Source organism: Typopeltis vanoorti, chromosome 2 (assembly GCF_054136105.1).
Source record: "Typopeltis vanoorti isolate ZY-2024b chromosome 2, IOZ_Tvanoo_1.0, whole genome shotgun sequence".
Lineage (NCBI taxonomy): Eukaryota > Metazoa > Arthropoda > Arachnida > Uropygi > Thelyphonidae > Typopeltis > Typopeltis vanoorti.
In genome coordinates, this window is record NC_143550.1 from 111,185,594 (window position 1) to 111,209,228 (window position 23,635).

The window sequence follows — 23,635 nt, forward strand, 5'->3', positions numbered from 1 at the left end:
TTCCAAATTCTCCACTCTTAGAGGACATAGGTCATCACTTATCATAAGCAGTACCCCACCACCACGCTTTCCCCTCCTATCCTGATGAAAAATGCTATACCCAGCGACTTCTATTCCTGTTGTTATATCCCCTTCTGTCAACCACATCTCAGTGATCGCAATAATTTTTGGCCAGGCTGATGCTATCTGCGCCACCAATTCCTCTCCCTTATTCAGGATACTCCTGACATTAGTATAAAGCATATAAATGCCATTGTTTCTATACCCTTCATTATTCCTTCTAGACTCCACTGGGCTCAGTGTTACCTGATATTGTCTCCTTTCTCCCAAGTATCCATTCCCACAAGAGGCCACCCTGTTATCATCCTCCCTGGGACACACTGACTCGTTCAGAACAGTAATCTCTCCAGATGCCTACGTCCTTCCTCATTCAAATGTAAACGGTCTCTCGCATACAATTCCTCTCTTTCCTCAAACGCACTCCAAGTATCCACATATACCTCTCTTGTCACACATTCTCGCTATTATGCCATTCAATATCACCTCTCTTCTGCTCAGCTCATCATTATCATACCTAGGCAACACGCACACTATTTTTCCTCTCTCTGTCTTCTTCCGTACAGTCTCAAGCAAAAATCTCATATCTCTCGCTGCCCGACTTACATTACCAATCAAGTCATTCGTTCCTACCATCACAATCATCTCATCCACCCTTTCACCTCTCTTAATTGCCATAGCCACCCTTTCTATTGTTCCTCCTGGCAAACACTCCTCATGCATCCTGTCTTGAACACCACGGATCATTGAGTCGCCATACATTATACCTCTTACCATTCCCTCGCTCCTATTGTTTCCATTCTCTCCTCTTCTTTCATTCCCATACCTCTCTCTTCTACTGTTTCCATTCTCTCCTCTTCTAGCAATCCCATACATCTCTCTCTCTCATTCCCTCTCTCCTACTGTTTCCATTTTCTGCACTTGTAGCACTTCCGTATCCCTCTCTCATTCTGTCTCTCCTACTAGTGTTTCCATCCTCTCGTCTTCTAGCATTCCCATACCTCTCTCTCATTCCATCTCTCTTACCGTTTCCATTCTCTCCTCTTCTAGCACTTCCATATCTCGCTCTCATTCCGTCTCTCCTACTGTTTCCATCCTCTCGTCTGCTAGCATTCCCATACCTCTCTCTCATTCCCTCTCTTCTACTGTTTCCATTCTCTCCTCTTCTAGCACCCCCATACCTCTCATTCATACTCCCTAAATTCTCTCTCTCTCCTACTCTGATTCGCCTTGCATTTATCTCTTCCATTCTCCTAATCTTATCTTTCATACTTCTGCTCTCATTCACAAGACATTCCACCTCCTCTTTCAACTCGTCTATCTCCCTCTGCAGGTCAGTCACTCTTAATCTAAATTCACTCTCCCAAACAAAACCATCTCCTAAACTTTCACAGTTTTTATATGGTAAACATTTATATGGTAAACAATTGAGGTACATGCGTGCTAAAGTGTATTTTCCCTAATATAAATTCACTACTTATAATTACATGTGGGATATAGGCAGAAACAATTTTAATGAAGATAAAATTTGATTTTTAAGTCGCACAGTGAAAAACACATGAAAAGATAAAGGGTTACTACAATTTGTAGACTGTGTTTTTATCGGAACTGTGTTGTATAAGTACTGCTTTCAACAAAGGTTACTATGATTTTAGACCGCGTTATATCGAAACCGCATTATATGAGAGTTATCTGTATTTATTCCCATCTTCTGCAGCTTGTACACCAACTTATCATGTGGTAATCTATCAAACACTTTTCCAAAGTCCAAGAATATCACATATATGATTCTCTCTTATCTAACACACTTGTTACCTTATCATAAAATGCCAAGTAATTATTAAAACAGGATCTTCCCTTTACAGATTCATGCTAACCATCATAAAGAATGCTATGTCTATCAATCCAATCCTGTGTTCCATTTCTTACCAATCTCTCCAACACCTTGACTGCAACCACAGTTATACAGACTGGTCTGTAATTGGAGACTACTGTCTTAGAACCATGCTTGTGGAGTGGTACTATTTTGCCTTCTTTCTACTCCTTAGGAACCCTGCCCACTGCAAAATTTTCATTAAATAACCAGGATGAGGGAATAGCCAACTGTAGTGCACATTCCTTAAGAATACATGATGATATGACTTCCATTCCCACAGCCTTATTAACATCTAACCCAACCAACATCTGATTCTTTCACTTCCAATTCTCCTAATACTTGCCTCTCTTCTATATATTGCATGGCATCATTTACACCAGTATTTATATATGCTGATAAAGTGCTCATTCAATAATCCCATTATATCCTTTGCAAGTATTATTCTTGCTTGCCATATAGCAGAAAAATTGCCTTAAGTTAACCTTTGCCTGACCAGTTAATCTACTCTCACTTTTTCTTTCTTTACCATGCTCATTGGCTTTCTAGCCTGCATTTTAGACTCTTCATAGATCTGATCACCACCAACTGTCTTGCACCTCCTCCATAACATTTTTCTTCCAACACAGCTTGCTTGATTTCATTGTTCATCCATTTCACTCCTGCTCTGTTTACAGGGTTAACCGTTGGTATGCAATTATACGAGGATGGTCTGAAAAGTTCTCGGCCTAACAATGAGAAAACGAATTTATAATTTCAAAATTATTTTTATTTTTCAACATAATCTCTCTTAAGACTAATACATTTATTCCAGCAATGCTCCTTCCCTGTAGTGGTTCTTAGTAAGATCTGCAATATGCCCCTCTACAGCTACAATTACCTCTTGATTCGAAGAAAAACGCTGACCAGCAAGGAAGAGATTTAGTTTTGGGAAGAGATAGAAGTTAGAAGGAGCCAAATCTGGGGAATAGGATGGATGTTCCAACAATGCATAGTGCAGATCCCTTAATTTTCCCATTGCCAAAACATCTTTATGGGCAGGTGTATTGTCCTGATGAAAGATGATTTTTTTCTTCTTCAAGCCGGAAAGAATTTTTTCATCTAGTCTGGTTAAAAGATCGAAATAATATTCCCTGGTTATTGTTTTAAACTTTTCAAGATAATTAATAAATAAAATGCCTTTACCATCCCAAAACAATGATGCCATGACCTTTCCTGCTGATGGAACTGACTTTGTCCTTCATTTTAGAAATTATTGACTTTACAACTGTGTTATAAATAACTATTTTAATTTCCTGACGTTTTGACCTTCATAATAAGGTCATCATCTGGAGTATATCTACCCTATATATATAAAATGATAAGCCTTTTTGTGTAATGTTTTTCTGTCACATTTTTTTCAAGTTATTTGAAACAGCGCCTCCATAGCGCAATTGGAAGAACGACGGTACATTGCGCCCTTCGATTGGACTAGGCCTAAGTTCGATTCTCGTCGCGACGGGAGGAATCTTTATCTGGTCGATTTCAATCGATGGTGAGTTAGCCGATCTCATACGGAGGTAGCAGGGTTTTTTCTCCCGGAAACTCGGGTTTTTCATCCCGCATACATACAAATCGGCCCTTCAGAACACACGCAATTTACAGACAAAAATTACTAGTTGTGGTGGTGTTGGAGGTGGGCGGTAGATGGCGTTGATTCGTAGTAGAGGTAAGGTGTAGAGACAGTTGAAGATGTCCTCCCGCGATGAGTCTTCGGACTCCTTGGAGGTATCAGGAATAATAATTTTGAAACTCAGGGGCTACCTTGAGTGTCAAGTCTTCAAAATTCGAGTTATATATCTACTCTATATAAAATAAAAAGGTGTTAGAAGATTTATTTAGTTTATTTATGATTATGCAGGATTATAAATATTATTTATATATATTCATGAAATTATTTTTTCTTACTTTATTTATCTTTCTTCCATTAAAGTTCCTTTAATTAGAGGTTTCCAGGAATTTAAGATAAGCCGAAATGTGACATGACATCAGCTTGGTAGGTACGAGTTGCCTGGTGTTGCACTACTGTGTAGGTAGCTCTCTCCTAAAAGTGGTGCAACACAAGGGCAACTTCCATATAAAACTCGCATATATATGACTGATAATATAATTAGTCATGACATACCAGCCCGGAAATCGGGGGGGGGGGGGGGCACCAGGGGGCAGAGCCCTCCCCTAGTACAAATATACAAGGACAAGCTGAGTGACATTTCACACAGTAAGCTAAAGAAACAAAGATTTGATCACCGGTTATTCTACTGGCATGACCTTTAGTGAAAAAAATAAATAAATACAGATAAAATTTAAAATTAATGCTGCACAGTGATCAGCGTCATGCTGATCACCATGCAACACTAAAAGAAAAGAACTGACTTTGTATTATTTGGCATTGAACAGCTGGCTTCTGTCCACTGTTTCGACTGCTGTTTGGATTCTCGTGTGTAATGGTGAAAATCCAAGCCTCATCCATAGTAATAAATTGATGCACAAAATCAATTTTATTCTTCTTAAAATGCTCCAAGCACTGTTCAGAGATTTTCAAGCGAGTGCATTTTTGATCTGATGTGAGCAAGCGTGGCACCCATCTTGCACAAAGCTTTTTCATTTGCAATTCTTCATGCAAAATATATCCTACAGATTCTTTTGAAATGCCTGTAGTCTCATCAATTTCAAGCACTTTGACTCACTGGTCATCCAATACCATATCGTGCACTTGATCAATGATTTCTGGTGTTGTTACACTTTTTGGACGTCCTTCACCTGGATCATCTTCAAAGCTGGTATGGCCATGTTTAAACTCGGCAGCCCATTTATTAATTGTCAGAAACGAAGGAGAAGAGTGCCCATACACTTTTATGAACTTCAGATGAATTTCTTTTGGCATTAATCCTTCTTTTACAAAGAATTTTATAACTGTACGTTACTCAATTTTATCCATTTCAAGGTATACAGACAACACTTTTGCTTCAGACAGCTTTATAAAACAAACTACTTGATAAAATAACTTGCAATTTCATGTGGATGCTTATGACAGATGTACCAACTTAGAAAAAAAATCTTGCCAATAGTGTTGCCATCTATGGTCGAGACTGAGAACTTTTCAAACCCCCCCCCTTGTACATTGCTTTTTTGCAGATACTGCCTTGTGAGTTTCAGTGCATTATGAACATATTTTCTGCTGAGCTCATCTATCCAACATACTGATGTATGTTGGATAGATGAGCTGTGCAAGTCAAAGAGGCAAAACTGCAGTTTTAATGATGATCTCCAGAAAGAATTAAAATTTATTAAACTGGATAAGCTGTGTAGTGATGGAACAAAAGTATGCCAACACTGTAATGTCCATTTTTCCATTGCTCATGGAGGCAGAAGTGACATATCAACCAACATCTATGTAGCCAGAAACATAAGGATAAAAAAAAAATGGTGATAGTGAAAGTGATAAAATTGCAGTAAGTGAAGCTCCTGTTGCTTATCATACTGTGCATCACTGCCAAAGTTTTCACACAAATGGCTGCATGTCAACATTGATAAATAAAATTTATATACCAAAATTTTCTTCAGCATGTACCAAATCAGAATATTTCAGCTACAGAAGTAACCATGAACATTGAAAATCTTATAAACAATTTAGAGTCCAGAAAAAGTGAAGTGTTTGTAACTACTGATGTCAAAAAACAAAAATGTTTGGTAAATTCAGGAGAAATTAATAAGGCTAAGTTTTTTGAGATAGTTGAAAATTTCTATGAAACCAGCTAGAATATGCCAACAAGTGGAAGTGCAGTTTAGGAAACAGTGAGAAGTTCAAGTAGGTATTACTAAGGAGGACACCTAAATGGAAAGAAATACAGGATAGCCAGAACGAGGAACTCATCACATGCACAGAAACAGAAGAAACTCGATCAGTGGACCCTCATAATATCTATAATTGTGAGGCAGTTGGATACATGGAATGAAGAAAACATTTCTGTGTCTGATAGATGGGTACAGATTTTTTCTGAAATGAGCGAAAAACGCCTAGACTTTCGAGACTCTTGTAATATTATAGAGTTTATTCTTTATCTTCTAGGAAGTACAGTACCTGTTGAGAGAATATTTTCTGTTATGAACAGTATGTGGTCAAAGGAGAAATCTAGATTAAGTGTTGAGAACAATGAGGGCTATGTTAGTTGTAAGACAAAATTGTGTCATGGAATGTGAGAAGTTCTATGATAAGGTGTTGAAAGCCCGAAATTTGCTGTGTAAGATCACTTCATCGGAGAAATATTCATTTCACGATTGTGGTGAAATACAATCCCCCCCCCCTCTACGTCTACCTAAATTTTTGTATGGGTTCTGTCACTGAAGAATAATGGTAAGCTCAATATGTTTATGTAATAAAACTTTTTTTTATCGTCTTACTTTTTCATGAATACAGAATATTACATAACCCTTGTCCCGTTTTTGCCATCCCGATGTCCTGTTTTTGTCTCAAGGAAATACGGTCAGCCTAGCTTTAAACCATTCCAACTTCACTTCATATTCACTCTGCAGATTTACAAATTGAATCCCCTTTGCCTCACACAACTCAGCCTCTTGCTATTCATTATCTCTGCTCACCTTTTCAATTCACTGTTGTGATATCTGGGCAACACACACCTACAACTTTCCAAACAACACCATTCTCCTTTACCTGCTTTATGTTTATCTGTGTATTGCAGGTTTTGGTGGATAGGAGGAAATAAGATGACATGTTAGAGATGTTTAAGTTAGTGAGGGGATTTTATCAAATTACTTCTGAGGGGATTATAAAAAGAGTAGAAGGTGAGAGGGGAAGAATCAGAGGCCATCTGTGGTAGTTGTGTAAAAGTAGATAAGGGATGTAAGGAGTAGATTTTTTACATGGAAAATTGTCATCGAATGGAATTCATTACTGGAATAATGTTGTTAATGCAGGGAGTATTAAGGATTTTAAGATTCATTATGATAAATTTGTTGTCAGTTGAATGAACCTCCCACAATGAGTCTGCCAACTCACTGTGGGATAATAATATATAATAATAATACATCTCAGAATGAAAAAATTAGAATAATAATAATAATTTAAAAAAATGAGTTGAATGATTTGCAATTTTAATTTATTGCATAGAAAATAATTATTACCAAATATGAATTACCATTATCTAAAAATCTACGTACCTGGTAGATTATATAATCATGTAAACACATATCTTCTTAAAAATGTAATATAAATTATAAGAAAACTGTTATTTGAAAACATTCACAAAATTAGAATGACTTTTAACGAAGTTCAAAATTGTTAGATTATTCCAAATTTTTCTGATTGGTTTTGAGAAGAACATAGAAACAGCATATATTTCAGTAGCTGTAGAACTGACTCGTGAAGAATTGTTTGCATGTGGATTTCAGTTAATCATTTGCTAAACATGGGTTGAACGAATGACATATCAGAAGCTAAGAAGTTTCGTGTGATGTCTCTACACAAAGAATGCCAAACTTAACAGTTTATAGCTAAGGGATTGAAATGTTCTCAAACAAGCATAAGTAGAGTATTGAGACAGTATTCTAATAACTGGAGTTTTCAAACTAATCACTGTAATAGCGGTTAAAAGGTAATAATGACATCAAGAAATGAGAGAAGATTGAAGAATATTCTGAAGAAAAACCACTTCCAAAGTGTAAGGTATTTTTACAGGAGATGGAAAGCACTACGTGTGAATGTGTCTAAATCTACGACATTCAGATGACTTCCAAATTGGGTTTTAATCATGTGTGCCTAAGACAAAGCTGCTTATGGCTTCCAAGCAAAAGGCAGCTAGAGTGCAATGGTGTAAGTAAAGAACTGTTCTGGAGTCAAGTAGACTGGAAAAAAGATACTTTTTAGCAATGAAAACATACTTTCATTGCTAAATACTGTGTCCCATAGGTCATCATGGGATACGTGTTTGGCATCTTAAGTAAGAAGCATTTGATAAAGAATGCATGAAACCTTTCAGTGAAATTTACAACCTCTATCATGGTATCACTTGTATGACCACAGAGGGTCCAGGTAGGCTGTGTATTATGTATGAAAGAGTCAATTCCAAAGTGTATTAATAAATTCTTGAGCACTTTATGTTACTGGCATCAGAAGATTTATGTGATAGTGATTTCATTTCTCAGCAAGATTCAGCTTCTTGTCACACTTTCCAGACCACTACTAGATGGCTCAAAGAAAGGCTCACCAGATTTAAACCCCCAATGAGAATTTTTTTTTTTTTTACTGTTATTATTACTACATGACACCTCCAGGGAGTCCAAGAACTCATCGCAGGAGGGCACACTACTCTACTTTGCTAAATGCATCTCATCCTCTCCATTGCTACTTAACTCTCCAACTACGACACTCCCACCATCAACACCATCTATCGCCCATCATCACTACCAACAGTAGTATTTTTTGCCTGTAAATTACGTGTGTTCTGAAGGCCGATTTGTCTGTATGCAGGATGAAAAACCTCGAGTTTCCGTGGGAAAAAGCCCTGCTACCACCATATGAGATTGGCTAACTCACCTTCAACTGAAAAAGCCCATGAATTATGAAAACACATCTTCAAGAAGTTGCCCCAAGAGACAAAAATGACTTGTTTCTACTCTGAGACCATATGTTTTGATAAAACAAATACTGTGAACCGATAGTAAATAATATGTCCAACCATTTACAACAAACAGTCATAAAAGCTAAGCGGGATGCAACAAAGTACTAATTTATCGTGTTTGCCTTTGACTGTAATATTTGTGCGTTTTATTTTCATTTATTCTAATACAGCTAATTCTCTTTTTACACACGTTTTTTTACACGATTTCGAAATAACATTTTTTAGAAAACAAAAGCAATTCTATTTTCAAACTGTATATTTTGATTTAACACAGTTGAAATGGCACTTATTTTCAAAATTTCTGTTTGAATTCAGTTCTGTTAAAAAGGGTATTTCCATTATAATTATTTATTATTATTATTATTCGTGACACCTCCAAGGAGTCCAAAGACTCATCGCGGGAGGACACCCACTTTACAACTCTCCATCTCCACCACTACACTGAACCTCTACTACCCATCGACTACATTAGTGCCATCTAATGCCCACCATCACAACAAGTATTTTTTGTATGTAAATTGCGTGTGTTCTGAAGGGCCGATTTGTCTGTATGCAGGATGAAAAAACCCGAGTATCTGGGAGAAAAAACCCGAGTATCTGGGAGAAAAAACCCTGCTGCCTCCGTATGAGATCGTCTAACTCACCCTTAATTGAAAAAGTTCATATAAAGATTCCTCCCGTCACGACGGAAATCGAACTTAGGCCTTTTCTAATTGAAGAGTGTAATGTACCGTCATTCTTCCAATCACACTATGGAGGTGCTATTTATCATTTCCTAGTACGGTTCAAATGTACTTGAGCTTTGGGAAAACCCCCTCGATGTTTAAAATATCAGGGATTACTCTCACTACAGAATGTAGACAAATGCCAAGTAGTACTTATATAGTGAAATCACAAAAAAGTGTTGTGGGTGCTTTAAAGCAGTTAAGGATCATGTGACTCAATTATTTTGCAGTAATGCTTCAGGAGATCATATATTAAAACCATTACTCATTAATCAATCCCAAAGACCACAGGCAATGAAAGGTGTGGATTTTAACACGTTACCTGTGCACCGGAAGCCAAACAAAAAAAAAAGCTTAGGTTACAAAAGAAATTTTTAATGAATGGTTCCATTAATGTATTGTTCCAGAAGTTAAATGCTATTTAATGGAAAAAAATCTGGACTTGAAAGTTCTATTAATTATAGACAATGCGCCTGTCCATCCAGTTTTAGGACACCCAAATGTGGAATTTTGTTTTCTGCTACCTAATACAACATCTTTAATACAAACATTAGACCAGAGTGTGATCGCTACCTACAAAACTTACTACATAAGAAGAACATTCCAATACATTTTGGATAAATTAGATAAGGATAATTTACTGACAGTTATTGATGTAAGGAAGAAATTTGCTATTTTGGATTGCATCAAACTTGCTAAGTTGGCATTACCAGAATTGAAACCCTCAACTTTAAATGCATGCTGGAAAGCTACTTGGCCAGAATGTGTGAAAAAGAAAAACCCTGTACCTTTACATACAACTGAATATCCCAATATCATCAGATTACCACATGCAGTTGATGGAGAAGGATTTGATGGTTGACAAGGCTGTTAGTAATGATGAAATAATAGAAGCTGTCCTTGAGAATCTCGACGAAAAAGAAAAAAGTGATGATGATGAAGAAAGTTTATTTTTCGCTTGGTTAGAATATAATAAATTTAGTTTAATCCTTTATCCAAGTGTGAGCAAACAAAGTTTGGCCTGAAAGTATCTTCAGGACTGGAGTTAGGTGGTGCAACACCAGGACGACTCGTTGCAAAGGTGGAGCAAGCTACCAACACTCCTATCTCAGTATCTCCTATAATGCAAAACACATCTCCTTGCGGATATGTCTAATGTTATGCATTAAGGGAAGGGCCACTACCCAGACTAGTTTCGACCTTTATTGAGGTCTCTTCAGTGGGAGCCAGACCCAAGTGGAGATACCAGCCAGAAGAATTAGCAAGTTCATCTCTACCTATCGGTTTATCTCTCTACCTATCAAGGTCATCTCTACCTCGAATAGGTAGAGATGACCTTGCTCATCTCTACCTATCGGTAGAGATGAGCAAGGGTCTCCACTTGGGCCTGGCTCCCACTAAAGAGACCTCAATAAAGGTCAAGACTAGTCTGGGTAGTGGCTATTTCCTTAATGCATAACATTAGACATATCCACAAGGAGATGTGTTTTGCATTATAGGAAATACTGAGAAAGGATTGATGGTAGCTTGCTCCACCTTTGCAAGGAATCGTCCTGATGTTGCACCACCTTATCCCAGTCCTGAAGATACTTTCAGGTGCAAACTTTGTTTGCTCACACTTGGATAAAGGATTAAACTAAATTTATTAGATGATGATGAAGAGATTCTACTTACTGCAGGATTAATTAAAGAAAGGCCTGACATGGATAGTAAAATTCCAAAGTCATTTTCTTACACATTATCCAAATACTGAACGAGCTGAACAGTTTAAATGTGAACTGAAGTCATGTATAGTGCAATATGAAGAATTATACAAATATCTAGTCAAAACAGTATTTCAATGATTAATTACAGAGTTTGTAGTAAAAAAAAACAACAACAACAACCTTCAGAATTATTTGAAAGTAGTGCTAATTTAGTTCCTTTTTACTGAAGAAAACATTTCACCATTGCAATATGAACAGGATGACCAAAGTGTTTCAAGTGATGTAAGTGATTTAATTCTAGTTTCACAGAAAAGAATGTGGCTACTGTCAGAAAGTGACGTCAAATCAAATTTACCTAATAACCATATGAGCAGGTATGCATGGAACATTTAGATTTTCTATTTTATTAGTGACACACTATTTTTTTTAAGAGATGCATATACGATGAGGGTGGTCTGAAAAGTTCTTGGTCTTGACCATAGATGGCAACACTATTGGGAAGATTTTTTTTTTAAGTTGGTATATTTGTCATAAGCATCCATATGAAATTGCAAGTTATTCTATCAAGTAGTTTGTTTTACATCTGTCTGAAGCAAAAATGTTGTCTATCCCTTGAAATGGATAAAATTGAGTATCGTATAGTTATAAAATTCTTTGTAAAAGAAGGTTTAATGCCAAAAGAAATTCAATCGAAGTTCTTGAAAGTATATATGCACTCTTTTCCTTCATATTTTGACAACTAAGAAATGGGCTGCTGAGTTTAAACATGGCCATACCAGCATTGAAAATAATCCACATGAAGGACGTCCAAAAAGTGTAACAGCACCAGAAATCATTGATAAAGTGCACAATATGGTATTGGATGACCGGCAAGTCAAAGTGCCTGAAATTGCTGAGATATAGGCATTTCAAAAGAACATGTAGGATATATTTTGCATAAAGAAATGCAAATGAAAAAGATGGGTGCTGAGCTTGCTCACAGCAGATGAAAAACGCACTCTCATGAAAATCTCTGAACAGTGCTTGGAGCATTTTAACAAGAATAAAACTGATTTTATGGGTTGATTTATTACTATGGATGAGACTTGGATTTACTATTACACACCAGAATGCAAACAGCAATCAAAACAGCGGACAGAAGCCAGTTATTCAGCACCAAAGAGAACAAAGTCGGTTCCATCAGCAGGAAAGGCCATGGCATCAGTATTTTGGGATGCTAAAGGCATTTTGTTTAATTATCTTGAATAATTTAAAACAATAACTGGGGAATATGATTCCGATCTTTTAACCAGACTAGACGAAATAATTCGTGAGAAAAGACCAGGTTTGCAGAGGGAAAAAATCATCTTTCATCAGGAAAATGCACCTGCCCACAAAGGTGTTTTGGCAATGGGAAAATTAAGCGATCTGCATTATGAATTGTTGGAATATCCACACTATTCCCTAGATTTGTCTCCCTCTGACTTCTATCTCTTCCCAAAACTAAAACTGTTCCTTGTTGGTCAGTGTTTTTCTTCACATCAAGAAGTGATTGCAGCTGTGGAGTAGTATTTTGCAGATCTTACAGAGAACCATTACAGGGATGGGATAATGGCGCTGGAGCAACACTGGAATAAATGTTGGTCATACATAACTGGTAATTTGCTTAAGGAATTAACAACACATATAACGGATATTAATTAAAGCAAACTTTAATGAATACCTTCAATATTTCATTGCCATCTTCAGGAACATACAAATATGGTATGTGCATGCAGGCACTAACAAAAGCAAATGAAGAAGAAGGCAATAAACTAATATTGTTCCTAAAGTCCTAAAGGTGCCACCTAATTGGATTGTCTTGGCTGTTGGGCTGAAGTTCTCATAATGTAGGCTTCCCAAATTTGGGGTAGTTTCATGCACCCAAATTTGTTGAGGTTTGGAACGCTTTACTTTTAAACATTTGGAATGTTTAAAAATATTGAAGGTATTCATTCAAGTTTGCTTTAAATAATATCCGTTATATGCGTTGTTAATTCCTTAAGCTAATTACCAGGTTTGGAATAAATGTATTAGTCTTAAGGGAGATTATGTTGTAAAAAAAAAATTCAGCTAACACCTTTTTTATTCCCGTATATATCGGGAGTAGGCGAGGCCGATTTTAGCCCTATCTAACTTTTTGAAGACTGAGTTGGCAGTTCAATCTCCACTCGTACCCAATCAGAGATAGCTGGCCCAAGGCTATCACTAATTAAGCAGCACGCAGTGAAGAGAAATGGCTCTACATGTGCCGCCATCTCGTGGTCCCTAACCCTAACACTCGTATTGAATGTCTGAAATAATGTGGGTTCTACGGTCGATTTTCTCGAGTTTACTGGATGAAAAACCCGAGTTTCCGGGAGAAGAAACCCACTTGCCCCTGCCAGAGATCGGCTAACTCGGGAACCGGTTGAAAAGAGGCTTGGAAAAATTTCTTCTAGCTGCCGACTAGACTCGAAACCAAGTCTTCCTTCGTGCGGCTGAGCACCGTGGTGTGCAAACGCCACATGCACTGAGCTACACAGGTGCAAAAATAGAAATAATTTTGAAATTATAAATTTGCTTTTTTATTGTTAGGCCAAGAACTTTTCAGACCACCTTCGTATATATATTTATATATATTTTGTTTGTTTGAAAATAACTTATTGTTCCTGTTGGGTTTTCACATCTGGAACCATTCTTCTAATTTTTCATTTACATGGTTTTCATTTACACAATTTTTTGTGGAACTAATCTACCGTGTACATGGAGAATTGGGTGTATTTTGAACTACATTAAAAATTATTCTAATTTTGTGAATGTTTTTAAATAAGTATGCTTATAAATTATATTATATTTTATGTATCTACATGGATTATTATTATACCCTCCATGGCGTTGACAGACTCATCGTGGGGAGGTTCATTTACCTGACATCATATTTATCATGTAGAATCTTAAAGTCCTTAACAACATATTCTGCAAATGCATTCCATTCACGACAAATCTTCATGTACTTCATGTAAAAAATCTGCTCCTCACACCCTTCTTCACCAGAATTTTACATAACTTCTAGAAATGACCTCTGGTTCTTCCCCTCTCACCTTCTGCTCTTTTTATAATCCCCTCTGGATTAATCTGATAAAATCCTCTCACTAACATAAGCGTGTCTGTCATATCACCTCGTATCTACCAAAGTCTGCAATCCACACATCTCTTCAACCTCTCTCCATAGCCAGCATTCCAAACTCTTGATATTGTCTTAGTCACTCATCTCTGGACCCTCTCCTCTGTCTCCACATCACATGAAAACCAGTTGACCAGATCTGAGCACAATAATCCAAGTGTGGTCTGACCAGTGCTTTATACAATGGCACAACCACTTCCTTATCCTTGCATTGTAGAGTACTTGTTATCATAGTAGTACTACGATATTCAACCTTTGCAACACTAGCAATATGCTCTCTAAACTTCGGTCTACTTTCAACCATCACTCCCAAATCTCTAATATCATCCATTTGCAGTGCAGCACCATTATTCTAATTTTCTGATTCAAAGGTGTAATTATTATTATTATTATTCCAAGACCCCATTTAGTCAAGGGCTCATCTAGGAGGTCCTTTTGTCATACACACAGCACATCATACCACCTTAAACACACTCAAATTCTCTGCAGACACTACACTCTCAGGCAAGACATTCCAATCATTCACAACTCTGCATGAAAAAAAAAAAAAAATCTGCTCACATCCTCCTTATACAACTTCCAGGGATGACTTCTTGTTCTCCCCTGATCTCCCACCATTTTCTGTAAAACCTCTCCAACATTGTTCCAGTAACAACCCCTTACTAACTTGTAGGTTTCTATCATATCACTCCTTTTCCTCCTTTCCACTAGAATCTGTAAATTGCATCTTCTCAACCTCTCCTCGTATTTGACATTCCAGAGATCAGACACTACCTCAGTCAGTTGCCTCTGGACTCATTACAACATCTCTTCATGTTTTTGAAAACCAGGTTACCAAATTTGGGCACAGTAGTCCATGTATGGCCTATTCAAAGCCTTTACAATGGAACAAGAATCTCCTTACTTCTACAAGTCAGTGTCCTCTGCATAATACCCAAAATTCTTTGTGTTGGCCTCACAATTTTGGCAGTGTGTCTGCTAAATTTCAGATCCTTATCCACTATCATCTTAAGATCTCTTATTTCCTCCACCTCCAACAATATATTCCGACCAAGCATAAATTCTACATCCCATATTTGTTTTCCAAATTTTAAAACCTTACATTTTGTAACATTGAACTCACATCCCCATTTCCATGCCCATTCACTCAATTTATTCAAGTCTTCTTGTAAGGCCACAACATCTTCTCTACTCTTCATAGTTCATCTCACCTTTGCATCATCTGCAGACAACTAAATATCCCCATCCAAATCTTCACCAATATCATTAACATACAGATTAAACAGCAATGGCCCTAAACCAGACCTCTGAGGCACACCACTAGTGACTTTCCCTTTTGGGATATTGCTCCCCATACACAACTTGCTGATACCTATCAGACAGCCAGTCTCCTATCCAATGCACTAATCTGATATCCAACCCTATCTGGTCTAGTTTGACAATCAACTTATTATTTGGTAATCTATCAAAAGCCTTTGCAAAATCCAAGTATACTACTGTGTATCCCTCTCCTCTGTCCAAGAAAACTGTCACCTTATTGTAATAAGTAAATAGATTAAAACACAACCTCCCTTTTAGCAAATCCATGCTGTCCATCAAAGGTAATACCATTGCTGTCAACCCAATTCTGGATCCTAGTTCTCAGCAGCTTCTCCAACAACTTAACCATAGCACCTGACACACAGATAGGTTTATAATTTTATGCTTGAATTCTATTGCCTCCCTTATGAAGCAGCATAATCTTGCCCTCCCCCCCTTCCACTCCTTTGGAACTCTACCAAGTGCACGACTCATATTAAAAAAATATGTGAAGGCAGATATCCCCTGTCACATTCCTTCAAAATATGTGGTGGTGATATATTATCAAGTTCCACAGCCTTATTGACACCAAGTTTGCTCAATTCTCCATATACCTCTTGCTCACTTACAGTCAGTCTCTCCTCCCCATCATCAACTGCATTCAAAATCTCCCTGATATCTCATTCACAAGAATGAAAGACCTTCATGAACTGCTCATTAAGTATCTCCACTATATCTTCCACAGCAACTGTCTTTATACCATTTTCTCTAATCAGTGCCATCCTTCCATAATCATTCTTTTTTTTTTTTTTGCTGGCTACATATCGAAAGAACTCTCTAGGATTTTTTCGTCTTCATTAGCTAACTGCTGCTAATATTGTACTTTTGCTATACCTACCAACCAAGTCACCCTCCTTGCTTGTAATCCTCATGTAATTGGTTATTACCACTTCTCTTATGCTGCCTCCATAATTCCTTTTTTTCCTCTGTGTCACATTCTTAATCTCATCATTCATCTGTTTCCCACCTACCTTATTTAACTTTCTGACCCTTGGAATACATTTAGACATTGCTTCTACTAGTTAGTTCTTGAATATCTCCAAGCTGCATCGATATCTTTTCCCACTAACTTCTCATTCCATGCTACACCTGCAAGCTGTCTCCTGAGCTCCTTATAATCACCAGCCTTGTAGTTCCACATATACCCTTTTCTCACAGAGGTTCTTACATTGCTGGCAACCATCCGGGTAATCACTTCATGGTCACTCTTACCAACAGGAGGGTGATTTGACACCTCATTTATAATTAAATCTTCTGATAAGATGATGAAATCCAAGACACTCAATCCTCGTGTGCCCTCTGTTACTTGCTGTTTATGGTAATTGTCTCTCAAAAACTCAAACTCATTTTCTTTACTTCCAGTAGCTATCTCATCATCCCAGTCTTCTTTAACCTTTTGGTTCTGTCCACACAGCTGGATGAAGGTCTTCCCCATGATTTTCCAGACCACTCGGTTTTCTGCCTCTACCAGCCATCTCACTTTTGCAATTTGTTCTAGTTCATCCCTCCACCTTCTTCTTGGTCTTCCTCTTTGTCTTGCTCCATCCATTGGTCTCTACTCTGTTATTTTTCTAGTCCATCTCCCATCACTGCATCTTGCAATATGGCCAGCCCATCTCTACTTAGCCCCTGTTTAATGTATTTTACAATATCCATGACACCTGTTTGAGATCTTATCCAGGTATTTGTCTTCGTATCTCTTAATGTTATTTTTTGCAAACTTCTCTCCATGCGATGTTGTGTTGTTCTCAGCTTTTTGTTTAGGGCTTCAGTTAAAGTCCATGTTTCTCCTCCATATGTTAGGACAGGAAGTATGCACTGGTCAAAAGCTTTCCTTTTTTAGACTCATAGGGATGTCACTTCTGAATATGTCTCTCATTTCCCCATAAGCCATCCATCCAAGGTGAATTCTTCATTCAATCTCTTTTCTTTGGCAATCCTCATAAGGATAACAATTGGCCCAAATATACATACGAAGTAACTTGTTCTATTTCATGGTTTCAACTTTAACAGTTCCATGGTTTATGTATTTATTCATCATTATTTTTGTTTTTTCTCTATTTATAATCCAATTACTTTGGAGGTTTCATTCAGCTGATTTAGCCTTTCTTCCAGATCTTCAAGATTATCTGCTGTTAGGACAATATCATCTGCAACTTTCAGATGATGCAACCTTTCTCCATTTACGTTTATTCCTTTTGTTTCCCAATCAAAGCTTCTGAAGACTTCCTAGTGCAACTGTAAATAATTTGGGAGATATGGTGTTGCCTTACTGGATGCCTTTTTGTATTGGGAACTCTTCACTGTTTTTATATAATTTAATTACAGAAGTTGCATTATTGTAAATATAATCTTGAAAGGTACCTGCAGCATAATTAAAATTAAAAGTTTAACATGTATATAACCAACAGTAATAAACTTTTCACTGTAAAAAAAGTTAATAGAATCTAATGATTACAACCCTAATCAAATCCAGCAGATAATTGACTCCTATGTTTCAACACCTCAGGATTCTTCAACAAACCACAGAGTTCCAATCCGTTATATTTCAGGCATCTCAGAACCTATTGGCAGAATTTTGAAGAAGTATCTTCTTATTCCCACATGTCTGCATGGTTAGCATAGTGGCTTTGAGCTTCACAACCATATGACTGGGGAAGGAGTGTCCCAGGTTCGATTCCCATCGAAGACGTGAGGAATTTGAGGATCTTCCTTAGCCATAGCCAAGTTAGTTGGTCTTGGGTGCAGGCAGTTGGTTTTTTTTTACTAGTTTATCTGGCGTTTTTCATCCCGAAAGCAGGCAAACCGGCCCCTTGAACATACACTACTACAGCCAAAAAATATATCTCCCCCACCCAGCCTGTCACCCAGCGGCATGCTAGGTGACAGGTCAGTTGGGAGTGGTACTAATAAGAAGTCGCATCTAAGTAACATGTGGACCCTGCATAGGAAGCGGGAATAACGCATAGTGAAAGAGGAAGAAGATCATCTTATTCCCGCATATTTTCCTATCAACAAAATTTCGTACTCATTGCCATCTACAAAAGACAAACTCGCACCTCTATCATTAGCTGGTGTTTACCAGATACCATGTGAATGTAATTTAGCATACTTTGAACAAACAGCTGTTCTGTGGAAAAAAGAATGAAGGAACATCAGTATTATATCAAATACATGAAGCCTCATAAGTCTGGTCTAACACAACATAGTATTGACACAAAACATAATATCCAGTGGGATAAAGCTTGTCTTCTCCACAGATGCAAGTTTAAATATGAATGCCTTTTCGAAGAAAGTTGCGAAGCCCTTTTATATTGGCCGAATTTGAATCAAAATGACTGTCTCTCTCTCTCTCTCTCTCCTAAAAGTTTGGGAAATCTTCCATTCGTATCTTATCTTATGTAACCATCTTATCTAATGTAAGATTCTTATCTTATTCTTATCTTATGATTCTTATCTTATACAATCATCAATGAAATAGTTTTTAAGAATTATTTAATAATATTTTATTAATAGTAATTTTCTGGCATGTGGCAACAATTTTAATTGGTAATCCACCAAAGTAATTCTGTACTTTGTATTCCATTCCTTTAACTGTTTGTTCTACACTGATGATGTTTGTTACTTTCAGTACGAAATATTTGTACCTTTAATTCATTAAAGTTTATTGCTGTTGGTTATATACGTGTTAAGTTATTAATTATTGTAAATATGTTTTAGTATTTCAATATATGGTTTCTCAGTTCCCTGGGTTTCAAGCACTTTTAGTGTTGCAGATGTTTTAACTGAATCAAATGCTTTTTCGTAGTCTATATAGGCCAGATATAAGGGTTAATTGTATTCAATTGATTTTTCAATGAGCTGTCTTAATGTGTGAATATGGTCCAAAGTATTGTAATTCTTTCTAAATCCAGCTTGTGCACAGAATTGCATTCCCTCTAGTTTAGATTTTATTCTATTATTTATAATTTTTGTGAAAACCTTATATATGGTGTGGAGTAGGCTTATAGGGCTGTAGTTTTTAATTTCTTCCTTATTGCCTTTTTAAAAATTAATATTAAAAGTGAATTGTTCCAATCTTTTGGAATTTTTCTGTTTTAGGCATTTATTAAAGAGTTTAGTCAGCTGTTTGATAACAGCGCTTTCTTCCAGTTTTAAGAAGCCTGCCATAATTCCATCTTCTCCTGGGACCTTTCCATTCTTCATTTACCAGCAGTGCCATTTCCACTTCACCTTGTGAGATCTCAGGGGCATCGTGTTCTTCTTCACTTGAGTTATCCATAGATGATTCTTGGATGTCTCGGTCTTTGTCTTCATAGAGTTCAGTATAAAATTCCTGAATTCTTTTGATTATTGCATCTCTATTTTTTATTATAAGTTCACCATTTTTTCCTCTTATTTCCTTTCTTCCAACTGATAATGTTTGTCTTAGGACCTTAATATTACTATTGTTTTCTATTGTTTCTTTAATTTTCCTAGTATTATACAATCTAATTTCATGTTTCATCCTTTTACGTATAGTTTTACAAATTTCCGCGTATTCTATTTTACTGGTGTCATTCAAATCTCTTTTCATATCTCTTCTTTTCTTCATCAGATCTAAGGTTTCCTGTCTTAGTTTTTCCTCTCTTTGGTGGCTTTTTACATCTCCTATTTCTAGTGCACAATTCAAGATAGATTTTACTAAGATTTCATTAGCATCATCGATAGTAGTAGTTGTGTTAAACTTTTTTTAGTTCATTTTTGAGTGATTCTCTATAACAGCTTTTATTGTGGTAGAGGTTTTGTAGATTCACTAAATTGGACTTTTTCTTATGAGCTTATTTCATTCCCTTTTTTTTTTTTTTGTTGATCCATACTTTTGCCCATACTAGTTTGTGGTCACTTCCTGTATTAAATCTAAGGTTTGAATTTAGAACAACACCCAGAGTAACAGATGGCAATGCTGTAGTCAATGAAGTTTTAACTGAGGCTCGGCTGTTGCCATTACCCAACCATCACCAGAGCTTTTAGCTCAATTTTTAAGCACCTCTGTAACACAATTGGAAGAACAACAGTACATTGTGCCCTTCGGTTAGAAAAGGCCTAAGTTCGATTCTCATCATGACGGGAGGAATCTTTATATGGACTTTTTCAATTGAAGGTGAGTTAGCCGATCTCATACGGCGGTAGCAGGGTTTTTTCTCCCGGAAACTTGGGTTTTTCATCCCACATCCAAGTTGTGGGCAGTAGATGGCGTTGATGTAGGTGATTGGTAATAGAGGTTCTGTGTAGTAGTGGAGATGGAGAATTGTACAGTAGGTGTCCTCCCACGATGAGTCTTCGGACTCCTTGGAGGTGTCACAAATAATAATGATAATTATTATTATTATCATCCTAATAATAATAATAATAATAATAATAATAATAATAATAATAATAATGTGTTATTACTGTTTTACAGATCAATATTGCAATACTGCCATCTTTCAATTTAGTAATTAATAAACTACTATTCTTTTTTATTTTAGTCTTCTTGGTGCCATGTTTCCATTGCCAAGGGTTCTATATGCCATGGCCAGTGATGGAATAATTTTTAGGTGGCTTGCTATTGTTCATCCTCGTTTTAAAACACCTCTTATTGGAACAGTAATTTCGGGTATATTTGCAGGTATGTAATTTAGAGTAATACAATCAGTTGGTTAGTAACATTCCTACACAAAACTTTTTTCTGTGAAAACTAATTTTTTTCCCTTTATAAATATGAATGAAATAAATCCTCCATCTCATTTTATTCTAAGTGGAAGTAGGAGTTGCTCCCATGGCCCTAACTATCGTTTTTTTTTTTTTTTTTTTGAAAATCTTTAACCGTCAAGAATAGCTGAACTCATAGCTATAGATGACTTAAGTGGCATCAGAAGGGAGAGAGAGACAGAGCATAGCAGACAACGACCACTATCTCATGGTCCTAAACCCTGATTGGATATTTTATTGTCAGGATTTAGGACCATGACAATCAAATTTTGTTTCTGTTTTGAATATTATAACTAATTCTTTTGCTTTCTTGCTGAATGATGCTAATGTCACAATGAGTATATAGGAATTTTTAATCAATTCTAATTTCCTTTACATGCATTTACATGTGTTGAAAAAATACAGGCACACCACCGATTTTCCAGCACCTCCTTTAGTCTGGACAAAATTACGAGAGCACACTTGAAATTCCTACAACCACCCAAGTAGTTCAATGGGACACCGTGTGCTTAAGTAATTAAGTACATGTGCACTTAATTAGTATCAGTGTGACTGTGGTGAAGAAGGATGGCTTCAAAGGCTAAAGAAGCATCATGGAATTTCTCTCCATAAAATTGTGGTGAAAAATGGAGGATAAAGAAATTATTCAGGCAATATAAGGATAGACTTGGGTGCTCAAATGCAGCACACACACACACACACACACACACACACACACACACACACACACACACACACACACACACACACACACACACACACACACACACACACACACACACACACACACACACACACACACACACACACACACACACACACACACACACACACACACACACACACACACACACACACACACAAAGCTATTGGTTATATAGAAAAAACTAAATGCTATAGGTCCCTGAAAGACATTAAATATACCCTAATATATACTGTACAAATAAAAATAGCTAGATTACCACCAAGATTAAGTTAGAATTTAGCCCAAGCACAGATTTCTGTAGGCCTATTGGAAGATTGCAAAATTCTCATTCTGGACTGTTCAAACTTACTCTCACAATTAAAAAAAACGTTTATACAGTGCATTTTTCACCAAACTGTACATCCCCTATCCAAGACTAAGGAATATTATGCTCTGTGAACATGGCTAAGCATCACTCACTTCATGAAACTTTTATTTGTCATAAAGGCTAGTAAGCTCGTATAGACAAATATGAAAGAATTAACATGAAACAAATGCTTTGGTCATTGCTTGTGATTGGAAGAAGGTAGTACAAGCATCAAGGTGCTTGTAAAGAAATGCTAGCATAAGTTGTGGCCTATGTGAATAAAAATCTGGACAAGCGGATGAAGAAACGCACACTGTTCATCATTATACAAACTCTAAAACTATAGATTTAAACTTATGATTCAAAACTGTTGTTTTGAATCATAAAAGTGTGTTGTATCATTTATACTAGTTGTTCCATTTAATCACTTAAATCACATTTAATTCTTATTTAGTATTTAAGTTTCTAGGTCCATGGTGCTTTAAAGGCATGGGAGAGGTATAATTAGTAGGTTAGTGGTGTACTGATGAATTATAATTACATAACCTTGGTTGGTCCAGCAAAAAGGCTAATCTGGCAAGGTTCTGAAATGAAGGATGCCAGAAAATCAGTGGGATACCTATATTATTACAATACAAAATAAGTTTAACTTTTTCTTTTATGTGTTATGTGTGTGTGTGTTTGTAGGCATGCTTGTGTACAGATGTATAACTGTATACCCTCTCCTCTCCTCTCTCTCACTTAGGTATAATGGCAATGCTGTTTGATGTTACTGAATTAGCAGACATGATGTCAATTGGCACGCTTCTAGCATATACACTTGTTGCAGTTTCTGTTCTTATCCTCAGGTAGGCTGACATTTCTTTTTTTTAAATAAAGCTGTTTATAGAATAGAAAAATGTAATCACTACAAGATAAAAATAAAATTGTGACTGTATTAAAAATATAAAATGTAGTGTATATACAGTATAGTGTATTAAAGATACCAGGTAATTTATAAGCTATTTACAAGTAATTTATTGTTGTACACCTTTTTCACTCCATAACAAACTTTGAATTCATCATCATATAACAAAAACAAAAGTTTTTGTTTGCAGTGACAGATTAAAACTGTTGTTGATATAAAACAATGATTATACTAATATTTTGATTCTGATATCAGCAGCAGCATTGCTTAACATGCAGTGTGAACCACTAATTAAGTAACTTGGCTCATTCTCATGGGAAGCTTTCAGGAAAAAAGCAACTACATGGAACAAGAATGAAGTG

General features: G+C 36.6%; 1 protein-coding gene across 5 annotated transcripts in view; it reads left to right on the forward strand.

The window, feature by feature from the left end:
• Window positions 1-23,635, forward strand: part of LOC150109337 (cationic amino acid transporter 2-like) — a 364,125-nt gene that overhangs the window by 231,513 nt on the left and 108,977 nt on the right. For all 5 annotated transcript variants that reach the window (XM_090412716.1, XM_090412725.1, XM_090412693.1 and 2 more), the window contains exons 9-10: window positions 21,092-21,231; window positions 23,112-23,214. In XM_090412716.1, coding sequence (XP_090268842.1) covers window positions 21,092-21,231; window positions 23,112-23,214 — 243 coding nt within the window. The remainder of the gene's footprint in view (window positions 1-21,091; window positions 21,232-23,111; window positions 23,215-23,635) is intronic.